The sequence below is a fragment of the Taudactylus pleione genome, unplaced genomic scaffold (genome assembly GCF_031769625.1).
Source record: "Taudactylus pleione unplaced genomic scaffold, aTauple2 ptg001283l, whole genome shotgun sequence".
NCBI classification, from domain to species: domain Eukaryota; kingdom Metazoa; phylum Chordata; class Amphibia; order Anura; family Myobatrachidae; genus Taudactylus; species Taudactylus pleione.
In genome coordinates, this window is record NW_028285683.1 from 1,482,791 (window position 1) to 1,510,591 (window position 27,801).

The 27,801-nt window shown below is 48.7% G+C and overlaps 1 protein-coding gene across 1 annotated transcript in view; it reads left to right on the forward strand.

Moving 5' to 3' along the window:
- The window catches only part of LOC148443397 (unconventional myosin-VIIa-like), a gene marked incomplete at its 3' end in the record, with an annotated part of 418,660 nt that overhangs the window by 96,858 nt on the left and 294,001 nt on the right, over positions 1 to 27,801 (forward strand). The window contains exon 6 of the mRNA XM_088462885.1: positions 2,619 to 2,775. Within this exon, the coding sequence (XP_088319011.1) occupies positions 2,619 to 2,775 (157 nt within the window). The remainder of the gene's footprint in view (positions 1 to 2,618; positions 2,776 to 27,801) is intronic.

A 27,801-nucleotide genomic window follows, 5' to 3' on the forward strand; every position in this document is an offset into this window, starting at 1 on the left:
GTGTCAGGAAGGGATCAGTTGGCCTGTGGCTGCATACAGTAATGTGGCTGATACTGGGAGAAGTGTCAGGAAGGGGAGGAAGGATCAGTTGGCCTGTGGTTGCATACAGTAAGGTTACTGGTACTGGGGGAAGTGTCAGGAAGGGGAGGAAGGGATCAGTTGGCATGTGGCTGCATACAGTAAGGTGCCTGATACTGGGAGAAGTGTTATGAAGGGGAGGAATGATCATTTGGCCCGTGGCTGCATACAGTAATGTGCCTGGTACTGGGAGAAGTGTCAAGAAGGGGAGGAAGGATCAGTTGGCCTATGGCTGCATACAGTAAGGTGACTGGTACTGGGGGAACTTTCAGGAAGGGGAGGAAGGATCAGTTGGCTTGTGGCTGCATACAGTAAGGTGACTGGTACTGGGAGAAGTGTCATGAAGGGGAGGAAGGATCAGTTGGCCTGTGGGTGCATTCAGTAAGATGACTGGTACTGGGGGAAGTGTCAGGAAGGGGAGGAAGGATCAGTTGGCCTATGGCTGCATACAGTAAGGTGACTGGTACTGGGGGAAGTTTCAGGAAGGGGAGGAAGGATCAGTTGGCTTGTGGCTGCATACAATAAGGTGACTGGTACTGGGAGAAGTGTCATGAAGGGGAGGAAGGATCAGTTGGCCCGTGGGTGCATTCAGTAAGATGACTGGTACTGTGGGAAGTGTCAGGAAGGGGAGGAAGGATCATTTGGCCCATGGCTGCATAGAGTAAGGTGCCTGGTACTGGGAGAAGTGTCAGGAAGGGGAGGAAGGATCGGTTGGCCTATGGCTGCATACAGTAAGGTGACTGGTACTGGGAGAAGTGTCAGGAAGGGGAGGAAGGATCAGTTGGCCTGTGGCTGCATAGAGTAAGGTGCCTGATACTGGGAGAAGTGTCAGGAAGGGGAGGAAGGATCAGTTGGCTTGTGGCTGCATACAGTAAGGTGACTGGTACTGGGAGAAGTGTCATGAAGGGGAGGAAGGATCATTTGGCCCGTGGGTGCATTCAGTAAGATGACTGGTACTGGGAGAAGTGTCAGGAAGGGGAGGAAGGATCATTGTGCCCATGGCTGCATACAGTAAGGTGCCTGGTACTGGGAGAAGTGTCAGGAAGGGGAGGAAGGATCAGTTGGCCTATGGCTGCATACAGTAAGGTGACTGGTACTGGGGGAAGTGTCAGGAAGGGGAGGAAGGATCAGTTGGCCTGTGGCTGCATACAGTAAGGTGACTGGTACTGGGGGAAATTTCAGGAAGGGGAGGAAGGATCAGTTGGCCTATGGCTGCATACAGTAAGGAGACTGGTACTGGGAGAAGTGTCATGAAGGGGAGGAAGGATCAGTTGGCCCGTTGGTGCATTCAGTAAGATGACTGGTACTGGGGGAAGTGTCAGGAAGGGGAGGAAGGATCAGTTGGCCTGTGGCTGCATACAGTAAGGTGCCTGATACTGGGAGAAGTGTCAGGAAGGGGAGGAAGGATCAGTTGGCCTATGGCTGCATACAGTAAGGTGGCTGGTACTGGGGAAAGTGTCAGGAAGGGGAGGAAGGATCAGTTGGCCTGTGGCTGCATACAGTAAGGTTCCTGATACTGGGAGAAGTTTCAGGAAGGGGAGGAAGGATTAGTTGGCCTATGGCTGCATACAGGAAGGGGGCTGGTACTGGGGGAAGTGTCAGGAAGGGGAGGAAGGGATCAGTTGTCCTGTGGCTGCATACAGTAAGGTGACTGGTACTGGGGGAAATTTCAGGAAGGGGAGGAAGGATCAGTTGGCCTATGGCTGCATACAGTAAGGTGACTGGTACTGGGAGAAGTGTCATGAAGGGGAGGAAGGATCAGTTGGCCCGTTGGTGCATTCAGTAAGATGACTGGTACTGGGGGAAGTGTCAGGAAGGGGAGGAAGGATCAGTTGGCCTGTGGCTGCATACAGTAAGGTGCCTGATACTGGGAGAAGTGTCAGGAAGGGGAGGAAGGATCAGTTGGCCTATGGCTGCATACAGTAAGGTGGCTGGTACTGGGGAAAGTGTCAGGAAGGGGAGGAAGGATCAGTTGGCCTGTGGCTGCATACAGTAAGGTTCCTGATACTGGGAGAAGTTTCAGGAAGGGGAGGAAGGATTAGTTGGCCTATGGCTGCATACAGGAAGGGGGCTGGTACTGGGGGAAGTGTCAGGAAGGGGAGGAAGGGATCAGTTGTCCTGTGGCTGCATACACTAATGTAGCTTGTACTGGGGGAAGTGTCAGGAAGGGGGGAGGAAGGGATCAGTTGTCCTGTGGCTGCATACACTAATGTACTGGGGAAAGTGGGGTTCTGTCTCTGCTTTTAATATTTTGAAGTGCCCCAGAGATGGAGTTGTTAGCCCAACTTTGCAGTTCTATCATGATTTCCTGTAGTTTGTCGTCTATGAATATGATCACTTCTTATGCATAGAGATAGACTGTATATGATCCCTTAATATGCGTAGAGATGAACTACAGGAAATCATGCAATGTCTTTATAGTCCCTATTTTTTTGTAATATTCAATATTTAAAAATAGGAAAAATAACCTTTAGAATTCGCCATCAGAAGTCTTATTTTGTGTTGTGTACCTTATTATAATTTCTGTTCTTTTCTTGTAGTGAGAGGAGCAAAGATTAATGAGTATCTCCTAGAGAAGTCCCGTGTGTCTCACCAGGACTTAGGGGAGAGGAACTTCCATGTCTTTTACTACATGCTCTTTGGATGTCCAGAGGAGGAGAAAGAAGCCTATGGTCTTCTACATCCATCCATGTACAGGTAGGAATGACCGATGTGTAATGTAACATATATATATATAAGAGCACGGGTAACCAGGTAGGAATGACGGATGTGTAATGTGACATATATATATAATAGCACTGGTAACCAGGTAGGAATGACCTATGTAATGTGACATATATATATATAATAGCACTGGTAACCAGGTAGGAATGACCTATGTAATGTGACATATATATATAAGAGCACTGGTAACCAGGTAGGAATGACGGATGTGTAATGTGACATATATAAGAGCACTGGTAACCAGGTAGGAATGACGGATGTGTAATGTGACATATATAAGAGCACTGGTAATCAGGTAGGAATGACCTATGTAATGTGGCATATATAAGAGCACTGGTAACCAGGTAGGAATGACGGATGTGTAATGTGACATATATAAGAGCACGGGTAACCAGGTAGGAATGACGGATGTGTAATGTGGTGTATATATATATATATATATGCATGCACTGGTAACCAGGTAGCTGACCATGGTAGATACATGAGGGAGGGGCTGTTGTTAGTCGTCTTTTAGAAGATTTAGTATATCAGCCTTTTTCTTTCCTCTATCATCCGATCTGGGGGACACGGTATACAGCATGTTGTCATTGGGTAGAGGAGCTGGCGCAGGAGTATAGGCACTAGATAGTGTGAAGCTCCGCCCTTTATAGCCCCTGTCACCTCCCCCGGACCTACGCTTTTTATTTATTGTTCCTTCATGTTACCCTGTTCCTCAGTCCTTGTTACAGGGCTCAGTGCACATGTTAGAGCGGGACATAGGGGTCTATGTACTAAAGCTTGATGAGAGAAAAGTATTAACCAATCAGCTCCTAACTGTCATTTTTGAAACACAGCCTATATAATGTAAGTTAGAAGCTGATTGGTTGGTGCTTTATCTCTCACAATTTTCTCTCCCTCCAGTCTATAATCAATACCCCCCATAGTTGGCTGCCGAGCATCTTCCCTCTCTGGGTGAGTCACCGCTTCACTGAGTGACCAGTGTCTGGGGCTCTAGCATCACACGGACATCGGCCTGCACAGGACAACACACGGACATCGGCCGGCGCAGGACAACACGCGGACATCGGCCGGCGCAGGACAACACGCGGACATCGGGCGGCGCAGGACAGCACGCGGACATCGGGCGGCGCAGGACAGCACGCGGACATCGGCCGGCGCAGGACAGCACGCGGACATCGGCCGGCGCAGGACAGCACGCGGACATCGGCCGGGGCAGGACAGCACGCGGACATCGGCCGGCGCAGGACAGCACGCGGAAGCATTTTCTCTTTCCTGCTCTAATTGGTTCAGTGCAGGAGGTTTTATGTTATGTATTTTTCAACCTGTCTGCCTGCACTAATCCTTTCATATGGAGGCTATTAGGCAGGTTTCATATGGAGGCTATTAGGCAGGTTTCATATGGAGGCTATTAGGCAGGTTTCGTATGGAGGCTATTAGGCCGGTTTCGTAAGGAGGCTATTAGGCAGGTTTCGTAAGGAGGCTATTAGGCAGGTTTCGTAAGGAGGCTATTAGGCAGGTTTCGTACGGAGGCTATTGGGCAGGTTTCGTACGGAGGCTATTGGGCAGGTTTCGTACGGAGGCTATTAGGCAGGTTTCGTACGGAGACTATTAGGCAGGTTTCATACGGAGGCTATTAGGCAGGTTTCGTACGGAGGCTATTAGGCAGGTTTCGTACGGAGGCTATTAGGCAGGTTTCGTACGGAGGTTATTAGGCAGGTTGTCATTGTATTTACAATAGTTTGATTTCTTTATTTCCTGTCTGGGGGGCCTATTCATTAAACCTAAAATTTCTCTGGAGATAATTAGCTTTAGAACTCTCATGGAGTTCTAGCTAATTATAGGAGGAATTCATCATTCCACCTCTCCATAAGTATCTATTCCGGTACCTGTCATTTTTGCGATGACAGCTTTTCGGGAAATAGATACTTTTCCTGCCTACACTACCTTATCGCATCTGGAAACAGTGCTGCGCATGCGCTGTTACATCTGTAAAACCAGCGCATGCGCAGCACTGCCTACAGATGCGTTAAGTTTGTGTACCCCCCGACCTCCCTCCCCCCCCCGACTTACCTGTCCGCGCAGCAGCCTTCGGCTCCGTCCTGCTGGTCTGTCATGTGGTTTCCCAGCAGACCACATGACAGATTAGAAAAAAAAAAAAAAAACTTTTTTTTTTTGTCTAAACTTTCTTGTGCTCTGCTGGGAAACCACATGACAGACCAGCAGGACGGAGCCTGAGGACGGAGCAGAGCGCCGGAGGGACTCATCGGGGGACCTGCACATGCAGATACAGGTAAGTTTCACCTGCTATTCGCCACCTCACAGTGGCGAATAGTAACTGCATCAAATTTTTCGGAATTTGATGAATACCACAATTTCCACATTAATGTACTAATACTAATGTACTAATATCCCCATACTAATGTACTAATACTAATGTACTAATGTATGCGGAGTATGGAAATTAACGCAGGGGAACTTTGCAAGGAGATATCTGTGATATATACAGTATATATAATGATATCTGTGATATCTCCTGTGCTAAGTGGCTACATGAATACCAAAATAAAGTTATTTAAGGAAAATGTCCTTAAAAACGTTATTTTAGTGTTGATGAATAGGCCCCTGGGTCTTTTTCACAACATCATGTCAGGAAAGGCAGAAAAAGCTGCCAAGTTCCTGCGCTGCATTATTCTATGTATGTGCCAGATGTGGAACAAAATGAACCAAATGCTGCGCAGAGCCTGGAGCCCTCTGCACCGGCTGTAAAACGGAGTCCGCGGATTAGCTATTGGGTAGTTCAGTGGATGAGTTGGTAATGCTGGAGTGGGCAAAATCAATGGCTCAGGACATTGCTAACCTGTCCAGGCATATTGATCGTCAGCCTGAGGTGAGTGATTCCCTTCTCCCATGTGGCTTGGTGGCTCCAGAGCCTCTATCGGATCCTTCCGCTGAGCCATATTATGCCCATAACATGGGAATATGTCTTTCCAAGGTGTCCGCTTCTAGTGTTCCCACTAGGTCCGCTGAAGCGTAGGGAGCCGGTCCTAGAAAGGGCAGTATAGAGTGCGCCCAAAAAAGGTTCATGACCATGAGAAACGGGGCCATGTCTTTAAGATGCGCCCCCTTTTCATCACTCTTGGAGGCGTGCTCGGCACTGGCATCTATTCACCGGCAGTGATCACTGCACCACAATTTTTCCCACCCACGGAACACTGCGGCCCGCGTGTGGGAGCTGCACCCGACATGTTGTTAGCGGGGCGCCCTTTTGAAATTGGGCAGGGAGCAGCCCCCCTCCCTCCCCTAAAACAGCCTAGCAGGAAAGCTAGCTTCTATGGAGAGGATTTTGCCATCCTCTAGTTCGAACACCTCCAAAAAAAGGTTGTTAGTCTCACCAGGAAAGGTGGTTGAAGGTGACTGCAGACTCCTCACAGGAGGACAGTGAACTTGTACACCCTGACTTTGGAGGATGTGTTTGGATGTAAGGAGGAGGCACCTGCCAGTGTTGGTTTTCACAAACTAGTGGAAGCTGTTCGCCTGACTCTCCACCGTCTGGAACCTGAAGTTGCTGAATCCAGTTCTACTTTATTGTTTAAACAAAAGAAGAAGCAGTTGTTTACCTTTCCTGTCTCTTTAAATATTTTGGATATTTTAAATGTAGCTTAGCTGCATCCGGATACAAAATTTCAGATTACTCAGAGATTCAGATTTTCTTATCCCTTTGCGATGAGGATACCACGGTTTGGGAGGTCCCAACCAGGGGCCCGTGTGCCCTGCGCACATTGCACCCATTATAGATACGCCACTGCAACCAGGATAGATGCTCCTAGAGCCAGACTGGCCAAGGCCACGGTTATTCCGCAATCCGTCACCTTGAAGGAATCCAACTGATTAAATTCAGAGCTCACTAAGATTATCACACAAGCTACTAGAGGTAAAAGCCCTTACCTTCTGGTCTCTAATCAAGGCAAAGTCTCTCCTGGTTTCGTCACTTTCACTTCTCTTGAAGGAGCAAATCTCGCACTTTCAGAGGAGCTCCCAGTTACTCCCGCAGGGAAACCTCCAGAGGACGGGGTACTGCAGTTTATCGCTGAACCGGGCCCAAGCCTTCTGGTAAGCTAGCTAAATTACTCCAAGGGGATCCGACACTATTCTCCAGTGGTGGGGGCCCATCTACTCAGGTTCCAGAAAATATGGCTGCAGTCGACTCCAGACCTCTGGATTTGCGATATTGAGTCCTGAGGATACATGCTGGACTGGTAGGTCTCTTGCTAATGAGATATATGGTCACACCTCTTCCCCAAGACTCCGTTGAATCCCCATATTTTTCTGGCAAAATTCAAAATGAAGTCTCTGTGCTAGGTTATCTGCGTAATGGAGGGTGCAGAATGTTTAGCATCTGTAGATATCAAGAGTGCTTACCTTCACATTCCTATTAGAAAGAGCCATCATCAACACCTACGCTTTGCCATTTGCAGTTGCACTTCTCCCAGGGTTTTCATGAAGGTCATGACCCACATGGTTTCCTTGTTTAAACAGAAAGGAAATGCCATCATTTCTTATTTGGACAACCTTCCAATAAAGGCCCCTACACGGGCCTTGCACACACAACATATGCAGATTGTGCTGAACTTCTTAAAGTCTCATGGATGGATTCTAAATCCCCAACTCCAACTTCACTCCAGTGACTTGTGGTGAGGTAAAGGGCTGAAGAGGCACTGGCTGGTAACAGAACCAGATTTACACATACCTCTATAAACCCGAGGGTACATGTGGGCATTATACAAAGGTGCAGCAATATATAGTGCTGGAAATTTGGTGAGTTTTGATCAGGGAAGTTTGTAAAATATTGACATGGGAGGCAGTGCCTCACCTGCCATAGACTTTTTACTCCAAAGTTTTGACTATAAAATGTATTAGACTAATACAAAGAAGATATTTATAATATTTTCTTCAAAGTTTTGACTATAAAAAGGATAAGAAAAAATGAGAGTATACCTAAGTATGACAGGAAAGTCCCTGCAAACCTGCCTCACCTGACCGCACATCACTGCTTCACTCCCACTCATGTATGAAACTCCTGGGGAAGATGAAAGCTTCATTTGAGGTGGTCCCCTTTTTCAGGTTTTATGCCCAGACTCTTCAGAGCCAGATCCTGCTTTTGTGGTCCAGGGTGTCAGTGTCGTGCTGCACTGCCTTGGTGGCGGTCCTTGTCTGGGGTCTTTCTGAAAGTGCTGCTGGAGGGTCCTCAGTGTGTTGGTGGCTTTAGGCGGCTTGGGGTTCTGGCGACAGCCCCGGACACTGGGCACTGCCATGTTAATCCTGGCCAGCTGACTGGGTATCCAGGTCGGTGGCCAACTGACAGGATCCGCCAATCCTGGTGAGGCACAGGGTATAAAGCCTTGCTCATCACTGCATTCAGTCGCTGACACATGCTTGTTTCTAGCTCACATGCTATTTGCGCTGGTCTCTCTGACTCCGACTCTGAGTATATTCTCCAAATCTGGTTCCACTCCAACTCCAGTGTATTCTCCAAATCTGGTTCCACTCCAACTCCAGTGTATTCTCCAAATCTGGTTCCACTCCAACTCCAGTGTATTCTCCAAATCTGGTTCCACTCCAACTCCAGTGTATTTGCCAAGTCTGGTTCCACTCCAACTCCAGTGTATTTGCCAAGTCTGGTTCCACTTCAAACTCAGGGTATTCTCCAAGTCTGGTTCCACTCCAACTCCAGTGTATTCACCAAGTCTGGTTCCACTCCAAGTCCAGTGTATTCTCCAAATCTGGTTCCACTCCAACTCCAGTGTATTTGCCAAGTCTGGTTCCACTCCAACTCCAGTGTATTTGCCAAGTCTGGTTCCACTTCAAACTCAGGGTATTCTCCAAGTCCACTCCAACTACAGTGTATTCTCCAAGTCTGGTTCCACTCCAACTCCAGTGTATTTGCCAAGTCTGGTTCCACTCCAAACTCAGGGTATTCTCCAGGTCTGGTTCCACTCCAAACTCAGGGTATTCTCCAGGTCTGGTTCCACTCCAAACTCAGGGTATTCTCCAGGTCTGGTTCCACTCCAAACTCAGGGTATTCTCCAGGTCTGATTCCACTCCATCTCCAGTGTATTCTCCAGGTCTGGTTCCACTCCAACTCCAGTGTATTTTTTTGGGTCTGGTTCCACTCCAACTCCAGTGTATTTTTTTGGGTCTGGTTCCACTCCAACTCCAGTGTATTCTCTGGGTCTGGTTCCACTCCAACTCCAGTGTATTCTCTGGGTCTGGTTCCACTCCAACTCCAGTGTATTTTTGAGGTCTGGTTCCACTCCAACTCCAGTGTATTCCCCAAATCTGGTTCTACTCCAACTTCAGTATATTCTCCAAGTCCGGTTTCGCTACAGCACCAGTGTATTCTCCAAGTCCGGATCCACTCCGGTCGCAGTCCAGCCCAGTGCCTAGCATAAGTGCTGTGCTTAGTCTTTGCTATCTGATAAACACCCACATATATTGTCCTGTTGCTTATTCCATCTATGAGGAGGACTTATATGACCATCTCTACTGTAAACCTCAGTGAGCAAGTACCCAAGTTTATACTGAGCAGCCCAGTCCTGATAGTAAGTTCAGGGCTAATGAACTCAGAAGAGAATCCAGGTACTAGTGCTCTGCAGATCTGCAGACATGTGATTTTTTTAAACGTGAAGCCAGAGTCAACCCAGCACCAGGTTATGCAATATCTACAAGAACTCTCATCTCGATTGGACACCATTCAAGCCACCCTGGCAACTACATTGCCTGTACCCAATGCTCCTTCCTTAGTGCCCACAGTTACTCCTTCGCTTACCACTGCCCAGTCTCGGCTGCAGCCTCTAACTCCCAATAGATTTGAGCAGGGGCGTGACTAGAAAGTTGTAGGCCCCATAGCAAAATCTTGAAAGCCCCCCCCCCAGCTACTATGCTGTGAATTTAGAAAAACACAATATTTGCTACTGTCCCTGGTGAGTGTACTCTTTTCTAACAAAGATATATATATATATATATTATATAGCAGTGCCGTCCTAGAGGGTGCGGAGCATACCTTTAGTCAGAGGCACTGCACGGAGACTCAGGTTTTAATATACCTACCAATCAGCAGAAGCAGCCCGTCCCCGATCATCAGCGGCAGCTGGACAGCTCAGTCACCACGATCACCCGGCTGATTGCCTTCACGGAGCAGAGCTTATGACAGATGCTGTTCGGCATGATGGTGTGCGGCGGCCGCTGCGCCACACTCTCCCCAGTCCCATGCTGCCTAGCCCGACCCTTACACACAGCCTCATGGGATTTATGGGATTTGTAGTTTATCTTTAACTGCTCAGAGTTTGAGCAATAGAAGATAAACTACAAATCCCATGTGCCAGTGCCATTCTTATTCCTTCTCTGGCCGGCTGAATGGGTGCCTTGAACTCACAGGTCTGTGCATGACTAATGGGTGCAGGGAGAACGGCGGGCCCTGGAGGCAGCCCGGGCCCCATAGCAGTCGGTAGGTACGCCACTGGATTTGAGGGAGACCCAAAACTCTGTCGGGGATTCATCAATCAATGTGTGATTCAATTTGAGATTTTGCCACAGCACTTTCTAACCCAACAATCTCATAGCTTATATCATATCACTTCTCTCCAGTTCGGCTTTGGAATGGGTTTTGCCCCTATGGGAATGTGCAGATGCAATTTTATCCAACTATACGGATTTCATTGCAACTTTTAAAAGCATATTTGATGAATCTGGTCGATCTTCGGCTGCTTCCATGGATATCTTACAAATTTGTCAGGGTCCTCGCCCTGTCTGGCAATATGTGTTCCAGTTTCAGACCATCGCTGCGGAGCCTGAATGGAACGATGAGGCCCTTAAAGCACCTTTTTGAATGGCCTAACTGAATGGTTTAACAATTAACTGGCAACTCGAAATCCTCCTGGGTCTTTACGGGAACTCTTATCTCTTCATATTAAAATTGACTTGCGTATGTGAGAAATAGACAGATGCAGGTTCAGGAATGAATGTTTTAAACCCTGTGGTTCTACTCCTCAGCTACCTTCTCCCCTAGTGGACAAACCTATGCAAGTTTACTGCTCGCGTCTCTCTGCTGAGGAATGTTTGAGGTGTCAGCAAGAAAAACTCTGTGTCTCAATTGTGCCAGTCCAAATCATTCTGTTGGATCATGTCCTATACATTCGGGAAACTCCAAACCCTGACATGTTCTGGAGAGATCAGATTGGGTGTTTCTGCTCAGCACTTCACAAAGTTATTAAATGTGACTGAGGGTCTAAATCCTTGGATGCCTTGGTGGATTCTGGGTGTGATGACCTAAGTGCCCCCCCCCCCTTCCCTAGCATGTTACATCCCTACGGCTTGGGTCGTCCCAAAATTGTGTACTTTTTGAAGCCTGTTCTTGCTTTCCAGTGTACAAGTGCAGGAAGGATGTATAAGAGGTATATGACATATCTAATGATTTTGTAATGTGTGAAGTATGCAGAGGGAGACATCCCCCTCCCACTGGAATGTACAGGCAGCCAGGTAACTGAGTTAATATCCCCCACAGGAAGTTACAAAGCTGATAACCCCCATAGCCCCCTCTGTAAGCTGAAGACAGGAAGGTATAATAAGCTGGAGGCCTCTGACATCATCAATGACAAGAAGGGGTTAACAGGGACTCCTTCTATAGCCCCAGGGGAGCCAGCCCTCTTATCAATATGATTAAGTTGCTTTGTAGTAGCATGCTGTGTGCCAGATGGACTGGCACCGGAAATCCACAGGGGGGAGCAGGGAATGACATACTAACTGCTCTATATCCAGCCCCTGCGTCAAAACCACCCAATACTAGGGCTCAGGGGTGTCACCTAACCGTGGGACAATCAGAGGTTTCATAATGCCAACCACAGGGATTTTTAGGGAGTTCTGTTCTGAGATCTGAGTGGAGTGGTGTTCCTAGCCAGAGGGGCAGGACACAGGCTGGGCTGGGCACAGGAGATCCTGCCAGCCTGCAATCCAGGGACCTTACTACACCAACGGAGAAGCAATTTTCCCTGAGAAGCATGGAGTCACACAGCAGCCTGGCTCAGGTGTAGTGTTCCCCACAGCCCAGGAGGGTAAGCGTGATGCTGTAACTGTTCCCACTTCTAATACTAAGGGGCCTCTGCTGTAGGAACATGTGTGTGTGGGGTCCTCATAGTGTAGCTATTGCTACTGCCAATTCTGTATATACTGTATAATAGTTTGTAGTTGCTGTATTACATGTAGAATTAGTGTGTATGTAAATAAAAGGTAACGTGTACCTCTGTTATTGTCATTTCCTGCGTGATCTGAAGGGACTCAAAGGAACCGGGGTACTGTGCAAGGTGCTAAATGGCGATAGAGCTAAAATAACGCAGGTATAACCCAGTATCCTCACACTTCGGGTCCAGGAAAAATCCCCTTAGATAATCGGTCCGGAGTTGTGGGGCATATGGCCCACAGGATGGACAGTTACTGGGGCCCCCTGTCCAGTGAGGGGCGCCAGGCCTGGGGAGGTTGGCTAAAGTAGGCACTGGTGAATAAGAAGTGGCACCCCAGAGGCTGATCAGAGAGGGACTGGACTGTCTGCTGTAGGAGCCTAGAGGAGGGGAGATAGCGTGCCGCATACCTGGTTGTGGAACATCACCGCCGTGGCCAGGCTGCTGATCATCCCCACTGGAGGATCTCCGCCTGCCAGGCCTGTTGGAGAAAAGACCCCATAGGACCCCCACTGACTCAAGATACACACCTACCTGCCTGGAGACCGGACTGATGCAGAGAGGATCTGCTGCACCTATTGCTGAAGTGACTGCCTGCTGACTACCAGTGGGCAGTCACTTGCTGGAGTCACTGTGGATGGCAGCTGTAACAGGACACTGCCGGGGACTGTTACCGTGGTGTGCATTGCTGGAAGAAGCCGCCAGAGAGGAGGACCTGACTCTGCTAACCAGACCCAGAGGAGGAGGAGCTGCGCTCAAAGACTCAAAGCACGTCACCACCGGGATCTGCTGGGAAGAGAGGACCTATGGACGCAGGCAATGTGGAAGGCGCCCCTGCCACAAGACTCCCCGATGTACTTGCTGCCCAGCCGGGGAGATGTCCGCTTTCCACGGATTGAAGAAGTGCCCACCAACCAGACTGCTGATGGGGGATTGAGGATCTACTGCCGCTGTCGTGGACCCAGTTTCTTTGCTCTTGGAGTAGTGCCTAGCACCTGACCCCATGGAGCAGAGGACATAGCACAGCCTGGTGCGCGGTGCCTTGCATCCCCGGGTCTGTGGCTGCTGTATGACTGGAATCGTAGGTGGCAGTTTATGGTGAGCCCCTGATTTATCCCAAACCATCCCTCCAGCATTAGTGCCCCTGTAATAGCCCTCCCCCTATCCCACACAGCAGAGTAAGCTTACTCAAACCATGCTGGAGTATTGTTGTCCCTTGTTACTTACTTTAGTGGCCTCTTTGTAACTTTAGCGGCCCTTATTATTCTGTGGCCCTAAAATTGGGGTCATTGAGCTCTATACTAGGTGCCTCTTTAGTATCCAAAGGACGGCGTAAGTGGTCTTTAAGCTTTGCATATGTGTCATGCCAATGTCACGTGAGAAGTTGTTGGTAATTTGTTAGATGTCACTATGTCCATACCTGCAAATGCCTGATGCTAATTGACAATTGGAGTTGCATTATTGGTAATATTATGTGACTGCGTTTGATGCTTAAGTGGTGATTTAATGCAAAGCTGTTTTTGTTATACCCCTTTTACACTAACAGCAATAACCAGGGCAGGGTTGAAATAAGCCGGGTCGAGTGACCCGGCATTTCAACCCTGGTCACATTAAGAGTTTGTCACACCTGAGGGTTGGTTTGGGTTGGAACAGGCATGGGAGGCTGAAGAGAAGATTTGAGAGGCATGAAGGAACTTTGGTGGCTTGACCCAGGACGTCCTCATATATAGATGTGATGAGATAGAGATACGGCAGTGGATGAGCCAGGACCTCCCCATGTATAGATGTGAGGAGGTAGAGATACGGCAGTGGATGAGCCGGGACTTCCTCATATATAGATGTGAGGAGGTAGAGATACGACAGGGGATGAGCCGGGACGTGCTCATATAATGATGTGAGGAGGTAGAGATAGGGCAGTGGATGAGCCAGGACTTCCTCATGTAATGATGTGAGGAGGTAGAGATAGGGCAGTGGATGAGCCAGGACCTCCCCATGTAATGGTGTGATGAGATAGAGATATGGCAGTGGATGAGCCAGGACCAACTCATGTAATGATGTGATGAGATAGAGATACGGCAGTGGATGAGCCGGGACTTCCTCATGTAATGATGTGAGGAGGTAGAGATAGGGCAGTGGATGAGCCAGGACCTCCCCATGTAATGGTGTGATGAGATAGAGATATGGCAGTGGATGAGCCAGGACCTCCCCATGTAATGATGTGAGTGGGTAGAGATACGGCAGTGGATGAGCCAGGACCTCCTCATGTAGAGATGTGACGGAGTAGAGATACGGCAGTGGATGAGCCGGGACTTCCTCATGTAATGGTGTGATGAGATAGAGATACGGCAATGGATGAGCCAGGACCTCCTCATGTAAAGATGTGAGGAAGTAGAGATACGGCAGTGGATAAGCCAGGACCTCATGTAATGATGTGAGAGGGTAGAGATACGGCAGTGGATGAGCCAGGACCTCCTCATGGAATGATGTGAGGAGATAGAGATATGGCAGTGGATGAGCCAGGACCTCCTCATGTAGAGATGTGACGGAGTAGAGATACGGCAGAGGATGAGCCGGGACTTCCTCATGTAATGGTGTGATGAGATAGAGATACGGCAATGGATGAGCCAGGACCTCCTCATGTAAAGATGTGAGGAAGTAGAGATACGGCAGTGGATGAGCCAGGACCTCATGTAATGATGTGAGAGGGTAGAGATACGGCAGTGGATGAGCCAGGACCTCCTCATGGAATGATGTGAGGAGATAGAGATACGGCAGTGGATGAGCCAGGATTTCCTCCTGTAATGATGTGACGGAGTAGAGATACGGCAGTGGATGAGCCAGGACCTCCCCATGTAATGGTGTGATGAGATAGAGATATGGCAGTGGATGAGCCGGGACTTCCTCATGTAATGATGTGAGGAGGTAGAGATACGGCAGTGGATGAGCCAGGACCTCATGTAATGGTGTGATGAGATAGAGATACGGCAGTGGATGAGCCAGGACCTCCTCATGTGATGATGTGAGGAGGTAGAGATAGGGCAGTGGATGAGCCAGGACCTCCTCATGTAATGATGTGAGGAGGTAGAGATACGGCAGTGGATGAGCCTGGACCTCCCCATGTAATGATGTGAGGAGGTAGAGATACGGCAGTGGATGAGCCAGGACCTCCTCATGTAATGATGTGAGGAGGTAGAGATACGGCAGTGGATGAGCTGGGACTTCCTCATATATAGACGTGAGGAGGTAGAGATACGGCAGAGGATGAGCCAGGACCTCCTCATGTAATGATGTGAGGAGGTAGAGATACGGCAGTGGATGAGCCAGGACCTCCTCATGTAATGATGTGAGGAGGTAGAGATACGGCAGTGGATGAGCCAGGACCTCCTCATGTAATGATGTGAGGAAGTAGAGATACGGCAGTGGATGAGCCAGGACCTCCTCATGTAATGATATGAGGAGGTAGAGATATGGCAGTGGATGAGCCAGGACTTCCTCATGTAATGATGTGAGGAGGTAGAGATAGGGCAGTGGATGAGCCAGGACCTCCTCATGTAATGATGTGAGGAGGTAGAGATACGGCAGTGGATGAGCCAGGACCTCCTTATGTATAGATGTGAGGAGGTAGAGATACGGCAATGGATGAGCCAGGACCTCCTTATGTATAGATGTGAGGAGGTAGAGATACGGCAGTGGATGAGCCAGGACCTCATGTAATGATGTGAGTGGGTAGAGATACGGCAGTGGATGAGCCAGGACCTCCTCATGTAATGATGTGAGGAAGTAGAGATACGGCAGTGGATGAGCCAGGACCTCATGTAATGATGTGAGGATGTAGAGATACGGCAGTGGCTGAGCCAGGACCTCCTCATGTAATGATGTGAGGAGGTAGAGATACGGCAGTGGATGAGCCAGGACCTCCTCATGTAATGATGTGAGTGGGTAGAGATACGGCAGTGGCTGAGCCAGGACCTCCTCCTGTAATGATGTGACGGAGTAGAGATACGGCAGTGGATGAGCCGGGACTTCCTCATGTAATGATGTGAGGAAATAGAGATATGGCAGTGGATGAGCCAGGACCTCCTTATGTAAAGATGTGAGGAGGTAGAGATACGGCAGTGGATGAGCCAGGACCTCATGTAATGATGTGAGGAGGTAGAGATACGGCAGTGGATGAGCCAGGACCTCATGTAATGATGTGAGGAGGTAGAGATACGGCAGTGGATGAGCCAGGACCTCCTCATGTAAAGATGTGAGGAGGTAGAGATACGGCAGAGGATGAGCCAGGACCTCCTCATGTAATGATGTGAGGAGGTAGAGATACGGCAGTGGATGAGCCAGGACCTCCTCATGTAATGATGTGATGAGATAGAGATACGGCAGTGGATGAGCCAGGACCTCCTCATGTAATGATGTGAGGAAGTAGAGATACGGCAGTGGATGAGCCAGGACCTCCTCATGTAATGATGTGAGGAGATAGAGATATGGCAGTGGATGAGCCAGGACCTCCTCATGTAATGATGTGAGGAGGTAGAGATAGGGCAGTGGATGAGCCAGGACCTCCTCATGTAATGATGTGAGGAGGTAGAGATACGGCAGTGGATGAGCCAGGACCTCCTTATGTATAGATGTGAGGAGGTAGAGATACGGCAGTGGATGAGCCAGGACCTCCTTATGTATAGATGTGAGGAGGTAGAGATATGGCAGTGGATGAGCCAGGACTTCATGTAATGATGTGAGTGGGTAGAGATACGGCAGTGGATGAGCCTGGACCTCCCCATGTAATGATGTGAGGAGGTAGAGATACGGCAGTGGATGAGCCAGGACCTCCTCATGTAATGATGTGAGGAGGTAGAGATACGGCAGTGGATGAGCCGGGACTTCCTCATATATAGACGTGAGGAGGTAGAGATACGGCAGAGGATGAGCCAGGACCTCCTCATGTAATGATGTGAGGAGGTAGAGATACGGCAGTGGATGAGCCAGGACCTCCTCATGTAATGATGTGAGGAGGTAGAGATACGGCAGTGGATGAGCCAGGACCTCCTCATGTAATGATGTGAGGAAGTAGAGATACGGCAGTGGATGAGCCAGGACCTCCTCATGTAATGATATGAGGAGGTAGAGATATGGCAGTGGATGAGCCAGGACTTCCTCATGTAATGATGTGAGGAGGTAGAGATAGGGCAGTGGATGAGCCAGGACCTCCTCATGTAATGATGTGAGGAGGTAGAGATACGGCAGTGGATGAGCCAGGACCTCCTTATGTATAGATGTGAGGAGGTAGAGATACGGCAATGGATGAGCCAGGACCTCCTTATGTATAGATGTGAGGAGGTAGAGATACGGCAGTGGATGAGCCAGGACCTCATGTAATGATGTGAGTGGGTAGAGATACGGCAGTGGATGAGCCAGGACCTCCTCATGTAATGATGTGAGGGGGTAGAGATACAGCAGTGGATGAGCCAGGACCTCCTCATGTAATGATGTGAGGAAGTAGAGATACGGCAGTGGATGAGCCAGGACCTCATGTAATGATGTGAGGATGTAGAGATACGGCAGTGGCTGAGCCAGGACCTCCTCATGTAATGATGTGAGGAGGTAGAGATACGGCAGTGGATGAGCCAGGACCTCCTCATGTAATGATGTGAGTGGGTAGAGATACGGCAGTGGCTGAGCCAGGACCTCCTCCTGTAATGATGTGATGGAGTAGAGATACGGCAGTGGATGAGCCGGGACTTCCTCATGTAATGATGTGAGGAAATAGAGATATGGCAGTGGATGAGCCAGGACCTCCTTATGTAAAGATGTGAGGAGGTAGAGATACGGCAGTGGATGAGCCAGGACCTCATGTAATGATGTGAGGAGGTAGAGATACGGCAGTGGATGAGCCAGGACCTCATGTAATGATGTGAGGAGGTAGAGATACGGCAGTGGATGAGCCAGGACCTCCTCATGTAAAGATGTGAGGAGGTAGAGATACGGCAGAGGATGAGCCAGGACCTCCTCATGTAATGATGTGAGGAGGTAGAGATACGGCAGTGGATGAGCCAGGACCTCCTCATGTAATGATGTGATGAGATAGAGATACGGCAGTGGATGAGCCAGGACCTCCTCATGTAATGATGTGAGGAAGTAGAGATACGGCAGTGGATGAGCCAGGACCTCCTCATGTAATGATGTGAGGAGATAGAGATATGGCAGTGGATGAGCCAGGACCTCCTCATGTAATGATGTGAGGAGGTAGAGATAGGGCAGTGGATGAGCCAGGACCTCCTCATGTAATGATGTGAGGAGGTAGAGATACGGCAGTGGATGAGCCAGGACCTCCTTATGTATAGATGTGAGGAGGTAGAGATACGGCAGTGGATGAGCCAGGACCTCCTTATGTATAGATGTGAGGAGGTAGAGATATGGCAGTGGATGAGCCAGGACTTCATGTAATGATGTGAGTGGGTAGAGATACGGCAGTGGATGAGCCAGGACCTCCTCATGTAATGATGTGAGGGGGTAGAGATACAGCAGTGGATGAGCCAGGACCTCCTCATGTAATGATGTGAGGAAGTAGAGATACGGCAGTGGATGAGCCAGGACCTCATGTAATGATGTGAGGATGTAGAGATACGGCAGTGGCTGAGCCAGGACCTCCTCATGTAATGATGTGAGGAGGTAGAGATACGGCAGTGGATGAGCCAGGACCTCATGTAATGATGTGAGGAAATAGAGATACGGCAGTGGATGAGCCAGGACCTCATGTAATGATGTGATGAGATAGAGATACGGCAGTGGATGAGCCAGGACCTCCTCATGTAATGATGTGAGTGGGTAGAGATACGGCAGTGGATGAGCCAGGACCTCCTCCTGTAATGATGTGACGGAGTAGAGATACGGCAGTGGATGAGCCGGGACTTCCTCATGTAATGATGTGAGGAAATAGAGATATGGCAGTGGATGAGCCAGGACCTCCTTATGTAAAGATGTGAGGAGGTAGAGATACGGCAGTGGATGAGCCAGGACCTCATGTAATGATGTGAGGAGGTAGAGATACGGCAGTGGATGAGCCAGGACCTCATGTAATGATGTGAGGAGGTAGAGATACGGCAGTGGATGAGCCAGGACCTCCTCATGTAAAGATGTGAGGAGGTAGAGATAGGGCAGTGGATGAGCCAGGACCTCATGTAATGATGTGAGGAGGTAGAGATACGGCAGTGGATGAGCCAGGACCACCTCATGTAATGATGTGATGAGATAGAGATACGGCAGTGGATGAGCCAGGACCTCATGTGTTGATGTGAGGGGGTAGAGATACGGCAGTGGATGAGCCGGGACTTCCTCATGTAATGATGTGATGAGATAGAGATACGGCAGTGGATGAGCCAGGACCTCATGTGTTGATGTGAGGGGGTAGAGATACGGCAGTGGATGAGCCGGGACTTCCTCCTATATAGACGTGAGGAGGTAGAGGGACGGCAGAGGATGATGGACCCGAAAGTTAATTATGCACGCCTCTGAAATGGTGTTGACGCACACATGCCTGCGTTCTCACCACCCACAAATGGCTCGTCCTGTCACTCATTCTAGCGAGGAGTCTATGTACAAGGGGCGATCGCATGAACTGGTTCGCGCACGCACACTGCGTCTTATAAGCATGCGCAGATTGCAAAGATCGGCAGGCTACGTGTGATCGCAGCCTAGCGAGCGGGTCTGAATCAGGCCCTGATGCCGATGTTGATGAATTGAAGAACTTGATGGATTTGATACCGATGTTGATGAACTTGATCAGTTGGGACTGATGATGATAAATTGAGCAACTTAATTGATGAGTCCGACGTTGGAAGCATCGGATGAGACCGATGGTTGGAGGTATCGGCTGGAACTGATGGTGACTGTAGGAACAAGTCTCAGTGGTAAAAACCAGACTGGTGTGCAAGATGGTATAGGAGACTTGTTTACCAGGTATAGGAACGGGATATAACCAACTGGGACCGTACAGATACATAGTACCTGGGAGCTCAGCACTGAGCATAACTTCAGCAAGACGAGATGTACTGGCAACAGAGGCCAGTCTGGAAATGGAATTTATAGGGGAGGATCCTTATTATAACTGAGCTAGGTGTATTTATTGTTAATAATTATATGAATGTAATATTAGAACGTTTGCTCTCTATTAATAAACAGGAGGCTTATTGATTATACCAATAGTTTAATTTATTTAAAAATAATTTTTAATATCCCACGTAAACATGCAGATCTATAAATACAATAACCTAAATCCCAAAAATATCAGTAATATATATAGTAAGACCATATAAATATTTCTCAAGCATATAATGATGTTTATACGCAACACTCTGCACCAGACATCTGTATAGTGATTGGTAGGAAAGTAACATAATTGTTAGTTTGTTCATCTGTTTATACGACATGTAGCAGATGTGTTTCTTATTCTCCAGTTCTCAATGTAAATACGCCATGGAAAGCAGTCAGTCAGTCAGTTAACAGCTGATAGAGTTAATCATATACTGGTGTCCCAGTATACATTACAATAGGTCCCCTTATTCCTCCTATATAGATAGGCGTGTAATCAGTCAGTTACCTGTGTCTGTATAAGCCAACACGCTGGACCTACCCTTAGGTAGTATTCTTTTCCTATCTGCTGTAATCAGCGAGGCCACGTTGTAGGGACTATGGACCGAGTGATCCTGTTACTGCCGGGAGCGGTGGTCAGGTACCGGGGAGACCAAGTAACAGTCCATACGCTGACGTAAGTCCTGCTGTGCTGTCGGCCAGTGCGACAATCTTTTTCGTGTAAGCTTTTTCCCCAAAGCTGGAGCGATGTAGCTGCGGGGATAATGTGATGTCAACGCGTTTCGTCCCGTGGAATGCTGGGATTTTCTCAAGACTAAAGCTGGCCACACACTAGACCAACTTACATCCAACCAGCCAACTTGTTGATTGGTTGGAATGAAAATCTGGTAACGTATGGGAGTAAATAATGATCAGCAATTTGCTCCTAATGCCAGAAAACAGATGAAAATGGACGTTCAAACAAGTTTGTTAAATGTTTGATCTAAACTATTTGTTCAAACAACAGTTTTGGTCCATTTTCCAGTGTTTGGAAGCAAATTGCTGATTGTATACCTTACCAGATTTTCATTCCAACCAATCAACTAGTTGGCTGGTTGGACAGATAATCTTTAGATGTGTGGCCAGTTTAAGGATCACATCTGGTGTTTTCTTTTATCCCCTTAATTATAATTAGTTGAACAACTGCACCTGGATTGTAATTATGTATCCGTCTTGCCATTTCTTTTAGCCCTAATCCTCGCATTTAAATATATGGACCAGTTTGTGAAGGACTATGGCAGGGAGGTTGTTCCACACATCTTGGTGAACGAAGCACAGATCTTCTGTGTATGTAGTTTGCTCAGATCCTTCTGTCTCTTCATGTTATCCCAGACAGACTCCATGATGATGGTGATATCAGGGCTCTATGGGGGCCATATCATCACTTCCAGGACTCCTTGTTCTTCTGTACGCTGAAGATAGTTCTTAATGACATTGGCTGTATGTTTGGGTTGTTGTCCTGCTGCAGAATAAATTTGGAGCCAATCAGATGCCTCCCTGATGGTATTACATGACTGATAAGTACCTGCCTGTATTTCTCAGCATTGAGGACACCATTAATCCTGACCAAATCCCCAACTTCATTTGCTGACAGGCGGCCCCAAACTTACAAGGACCCTCCACCACGCTTCACTGCTGCCTGCAGACCCTCATTATTGTACCTCTCTCCCCCATGTGTCACTGTTACCTGCACACACTCATTATTGTACCTCTCTCCACCATGTGTCACTGTTACCTGCACACACTCATTATTGTACCGCTCTCCGCCATGTGTCACTGTTACCTGCAGACACTCATTATTGTACCGCTCTCCACCATGTGTCACTGTTACCTGCACACGCTCATTATTGTACCGCTCTCCACCATGTGTCACTGTTACCTGCACACACTCATTATTGTACCTCTCTCCACCATGTGTCACTGTTAACCTCCACACACTCATTATTGTACCTCTCTCCCCCATGTGTCACTGTTACCTGCACACACTCATTATTGTACCTCTCTCCACCATGTGTCACTGTTACCTGCACACACTCATTATTGTACCGCTCTCCACCATGCGTCACTGTTACCTGCACACACTCATTATTGTACCGCTCTCCACCATGTGTCACTGTTACCTGCACACACTCATTATTGTACCTCTCTCCACCATGTGTCACTGTTACCTGCACACACTCATTATTGTACCTCTCTCCACCATGTGTCCCTGTTACCTGCACACACTCATTATTGTACCTCTCTCCCCCATGTGTCACTGTTACCTGCACACACTCATTATTGTACCTCTCTCCACCATGTGTCACTGTTACCTGCACACACTCATTATTGTACCTCTCTCCACCATGTGTCACTGTATCCTGCACACACTCATTATTGTACCTCTCTACACCATGTGTCACTGTTACCTGCACATACTCATTATTGTGCCGCTCTCCACCATGTGTCACTGTTACCTGCAGACACTCATTATTGTACCGCTCTCCACCATGTGTCACTGTTACCTGCAGACACTCATTATTGTACCACTCTCCAGCTCTCCACCATGCGTCACTGCTGCCTGCAGACTCTCATTATTGTACCGCTCTCCACCATGCGTCACTGCTGCCTGCACACACTCATTATTGTACCACTCTCCAGCTCTCCACCATGCGTCACTGCTGCCTGCAGACTCTCATTATTGTACCGCTCTCCACCATGCGTCACTGCTGCCTGCAGACTCTCATTATTGTACCGCTCTCCACCATGCGTCACTGTTACCTGCACACACTCATTATTGTACCTCTCTCCACCATGCGTCACTGTTACCTGCAGACTCTCATTATTGTACCTCTCTCCACCATGTGTCACTGTTACCTGCACACTCTCATTATTGTACCTCTCTCCCCATGTGTCACTGTTACCTGCACACACACATTATTGTACCTCTCTCCCCATGTGTCACTGTTACCTGCACACACTCATTATTGTACCTCTCTCCACCATGTGTCACTAATACCTGCACACACTCATTATTGTATCGCTCTCCACCATGCGTCACTGCTGCCTGCACACACTCATTATTGTACCTCTCTCCACCATGTGTCACTGTTACCTGCACACACTCATTATTGTACCGCTCTCCACCATGTGTCACTGTTACCTGCACTCACTTATTTTTGTACCGCTCTCCTCCATGTGTCACTGTTACCTGCACACACTCATTATTGTACCTCTCTCCCCCATGTGTCACTGTTACCTGCACACACACATTATTGTTCCTCTCTCCACCATGTGTCACTGCTGCCTGCAGACTCTCATTATTGTACCGCTCTCCACCATGCATCACTGCTGCCTGCAGACCCTCATTATTGTACCGCTCTCCACCATGTGTCACTGCTGCCTGCAGACTCTCATTATTGTACCACTCTCCACCATGTGTCCACTGCTGCCTGTAGACTCTCATTATTGTACCACTCTCCTGCTCTCCACCATGCGTCACTGCTGCCTGCAGACTCTCATTATTGTACCTCTCTCCACCATGTGTCACTGTTACCTGCAGACACTCATTATTGTACGTCTCTCCACCATGTGTAAGTTACCTGCACACACTCATTATTGTACGGCTCTCCACCATGCTTCACTGCTGCCTGCAGACACTCATTATTGTACCACTCTCCAGCTCTCCACCATGTCACTGCTGCCTGCACACTCTCATTATTGTACCACTCTCCAGCTCTCCACCATGTCACTGCTGCCTGCAGACACTCATTATTGTACCGCTCTCCTCCATGCTTCACTGCTGCCTGCAGACACTTATTATTGTACCACTCTCCAGCTCTCCACCATGTCACTGCTGCCTGCAGACGCTCATTATTGTACCACTCTCCAGCTCTCCACCATGTCACTGCTGCCTGCAGACACTCATTATTGTACCTCTCTCCACCATGCGTCACTGCTGCCTGCAGACTCTCATTATTGTACCGCTCTCCACCATGCTTCACTGCTGCCTGCAGACACTCATTATTGTACCACTCTCCAGCTCTCCACCATGTGTCACTGCTGCCTGCAGACACTCATTATTGTACCTCTCTCCACCATGCGTCACTGCTGCCTGCAGACACTCATTATTGTACACCTATCCAGCTCTCCACCATGCGTCACTGCTGCCTGCAGACTCTCATTATTGTACCGCTCTCCACCATGCGTCACTGCTGCCTGCAAACTCTCATTATTGTACCGCTCTCCAGCTCTCCACCATGAGTCACTGCTGCCTGCAGACTCTCATTATTGTACCGCTCTCCACCATGAGTCACTGCTGCCTGCAGACTCTCATTATTGTACCGCTCTCCACCATGTGTCACTGCTGCCTGCAGACACTCATTATTGTACCACTCTCCAGCTCTCCACCATGCTTCACTGCTGCCTGCACACACTCATTATTGTACCACTCTCCTGCTGTCCACCATGCTTCACTGCTGCCTGCAGACACTCATTATTGTACCACTCTCCACCATGCGTCACTGCTGCCTGCAGACTCTCTCATTATTGCACAACTCTCCAGCTCTCCGCCATGCGTCACTGCTGCCTGCAGACACTCATTATTGTACCTCTCTCCACCATGCGTCACTGCTGCCTGCAGACACTCATTATTGTACCACTCTCCAGCTCTCCACCATGCGTCACTGCTGCCTGCAGACTCTCATTATTGTACCGCTCTCCACCATGTGTCACTGCTGCCTGCAGACTCTCATTATTGTACCGCTCTCCGCCATGCTTCACTGCTGCCTTCAGACACTCATTATTGTACCACTCTCCACCATGCGTCACTGTTACCTGCACACACTCATTATTGTACCGCTCTCCACCATGTGTCACTGTTACCTGCACACACTCATTATTGTACCTCTCTCCACCATGCGTCACTGCTGCCTGCAGACACTCATTATTGTACCTCTATACAGCTCTCCACCATGCATCACTGCTGCCTGCAGACTCTCATTATTGTACCGCTCTCCACCATGCGTCACTGCTGCCTGCAGACTCTCATTATTGTACCGCTCTCCACCATGTGTCACTGCTGCCTGCAGACTCTCATTATTGTACCGCTCTCCGCCATGCTTCACTGCTGCCTTCAGACACTCATTATTGTACCACTCTCCAGCTCTCCACCATACATCACTGCTGCCTGCAGACTCTCATTATTGTACCGCTTTCCACCATGCGTCACTGCTGCCTGCAGACTATCATTATTGTACCGCTCTCCACAATGCGTCACTGCTGCCTGCAGACTTTCATTATTGTACCGCTCTCCACCATGCGTCACTGCTGCCTGCAGACACTCATTATTGTACCACTATCCACCATGCGTCACTGCTGCCTGCAGACTCTCATTATTGTACCTCTCCACCATGCTTCACTGCTGCCTGCAGACACTCATTATTGTACCACTATCCAGCTCTCCACCATGCGTCACTGCTGCCTGCAGACACTCATTATTGTACCTCTCTCCACCATGTGTCACTGTTACCTGCACACACTCATTATTGTACCGCTCTCCACCATGCGTCACTGTTACCTGCACACACTCATTATTGTACCGCTCTCCACCATGTGTCACTGTTACCTGCACACACTCATTATTGTACCTCTCTCCACCATGTGTCACTGTTACCTGCACACACTCATTATTGTACCTCTCTCCACCATGTGTCCCTGTTACCTGCACACACTCATTATTGTACCTCTCTCCCCCATGTGTCACTGTTACCTGCACACACTCATTATTGTACCTCTTTCCACCATGTGTCACTGTTACCTGCACACACTCATTATTGTACCTCTCTCCACCATGTGTCACTGTATCCTGCACACACTCATTATTGTACCTCTCTCCACCATGTGTCACTGTTACCTGCACATACTCATTATTGTGCCGCTCTCCACCATGTGTCACTGTTACCTGCAGACACTCATTATTGTACCGCTCTCCACCATGTGTCACTGTTACCTGCACACACTCATTATTGTACCTCTCTCCACCATGCGTCACTGTTACCTGCACACACACATTATTGTACCGCTCTACACCATGCATCACTGTTACCTGCACACACTCATTATTGTACCTCTCTCCACCATGTGTTACTGTTACCTGCACATACTCATTATTGTGCCGCTCTCCACCATGTGTCACTGTTACCTGCAGACACTCATTATTGTACCGCTCTCCACCATGTGTCACTGTTACCTGCACACACTCATTATTGTACCTCTCTCCACCATGCGTCACTGTTACCTGCACACACACATTATTGTACCGCTCTACACCATGCGTCACTGTTACCTGCACACACTCATTATTGTACCTCTCTCCACCATGTGTTACTGTTACCTGCACATACTCATTATTGTGCCGCTCTCCACCATGTGTCACTGTTACCTGCAGACACTCATTATTGTACCTCTCTCCACCATGTGTCACTGTTACCTGCACACACTCATTATTGTACCGCTCTCCACCATGCGTCACTGTTACCTGCAGACACTCATTATTGTACCACTCTCCAGCTCTCCACCATGCGTCACTGCTGCCTGCAGACTCTCATTATTGTACCGCTCTCCACCATGCGTCACTGCTGCCTGCACACACTCATTATTGTACCACTCTCCAGCTCTCCACCATGCGTCACTGCTGCCTGCAGACTCTCATTATTGTACCGCTCTCCACCATGCGTCACTGCTGCCTGCAGACTCTCATTATTGTACCGCTCTCCACCATGCGTCACTGTTACCTGCACACACTCATTATTGTACCGCTCTCCACCATGCGTCACTGTTACCTGCAGACTCTCATTATTGTACCTCTCTCCACCATGTGTCACTGTTACCTGCACACTCTCATTATTGTGCCTCTCTCCCCATGTGTCACTGTTACCTGCACACACTCATTATTGTATCGCTCTCCACCATGCGTCATTGCTGCCTGCACACACTCATTATTGTACCTCTATCCACCATGTGTCACTGTTACCTGCACACACTCATTATTGTACCTCTCTCCACCATGTGTCACTGTTATCTGCACACACTCATTATTGTACCGCTCTCCACCATGTGTCACTGTTACCTGCACTCACTTATTATTGTACCTCTCTCCCCCATGTGTCACTGTTACCTGCACACACACATTATTGTTCCTCTCTCCACCATGTGTCACTGCTGCCTGCAGACTCTCATTATTGTACCGCTCTCCACCATGCATCACTGCTGCCTGCAGACCCTCATTATTGTACCGCTCTCCACCATGTGTCACTGCTGCCTGCAGACTCTCATTATTGTACCACTCTCCACCATGTGTCCACTGCTGCCTGTAGACTCTCATTATTGTACCACTCTCCTGCTCTCCACCATGCGTCACTGCTGCCTGCAGACTCTCATTATTGTACCTCTCTCCACCATGTGTCACTGTTACCTGCAGACACTCATTATTGTACGTCTCTCCACCATGTGTCAGTTACCTGCACACACTCATTATTGTACGGCTCTCCACCATGCTTCACTGCTGCCTGCAGACACTCATTATTGTACCACTCTCCAGCTCTCCACCATGTCACTGCTGCCTGCAGACTCTCATTATTGTACCACTCTCCAGCTCTCCACCATG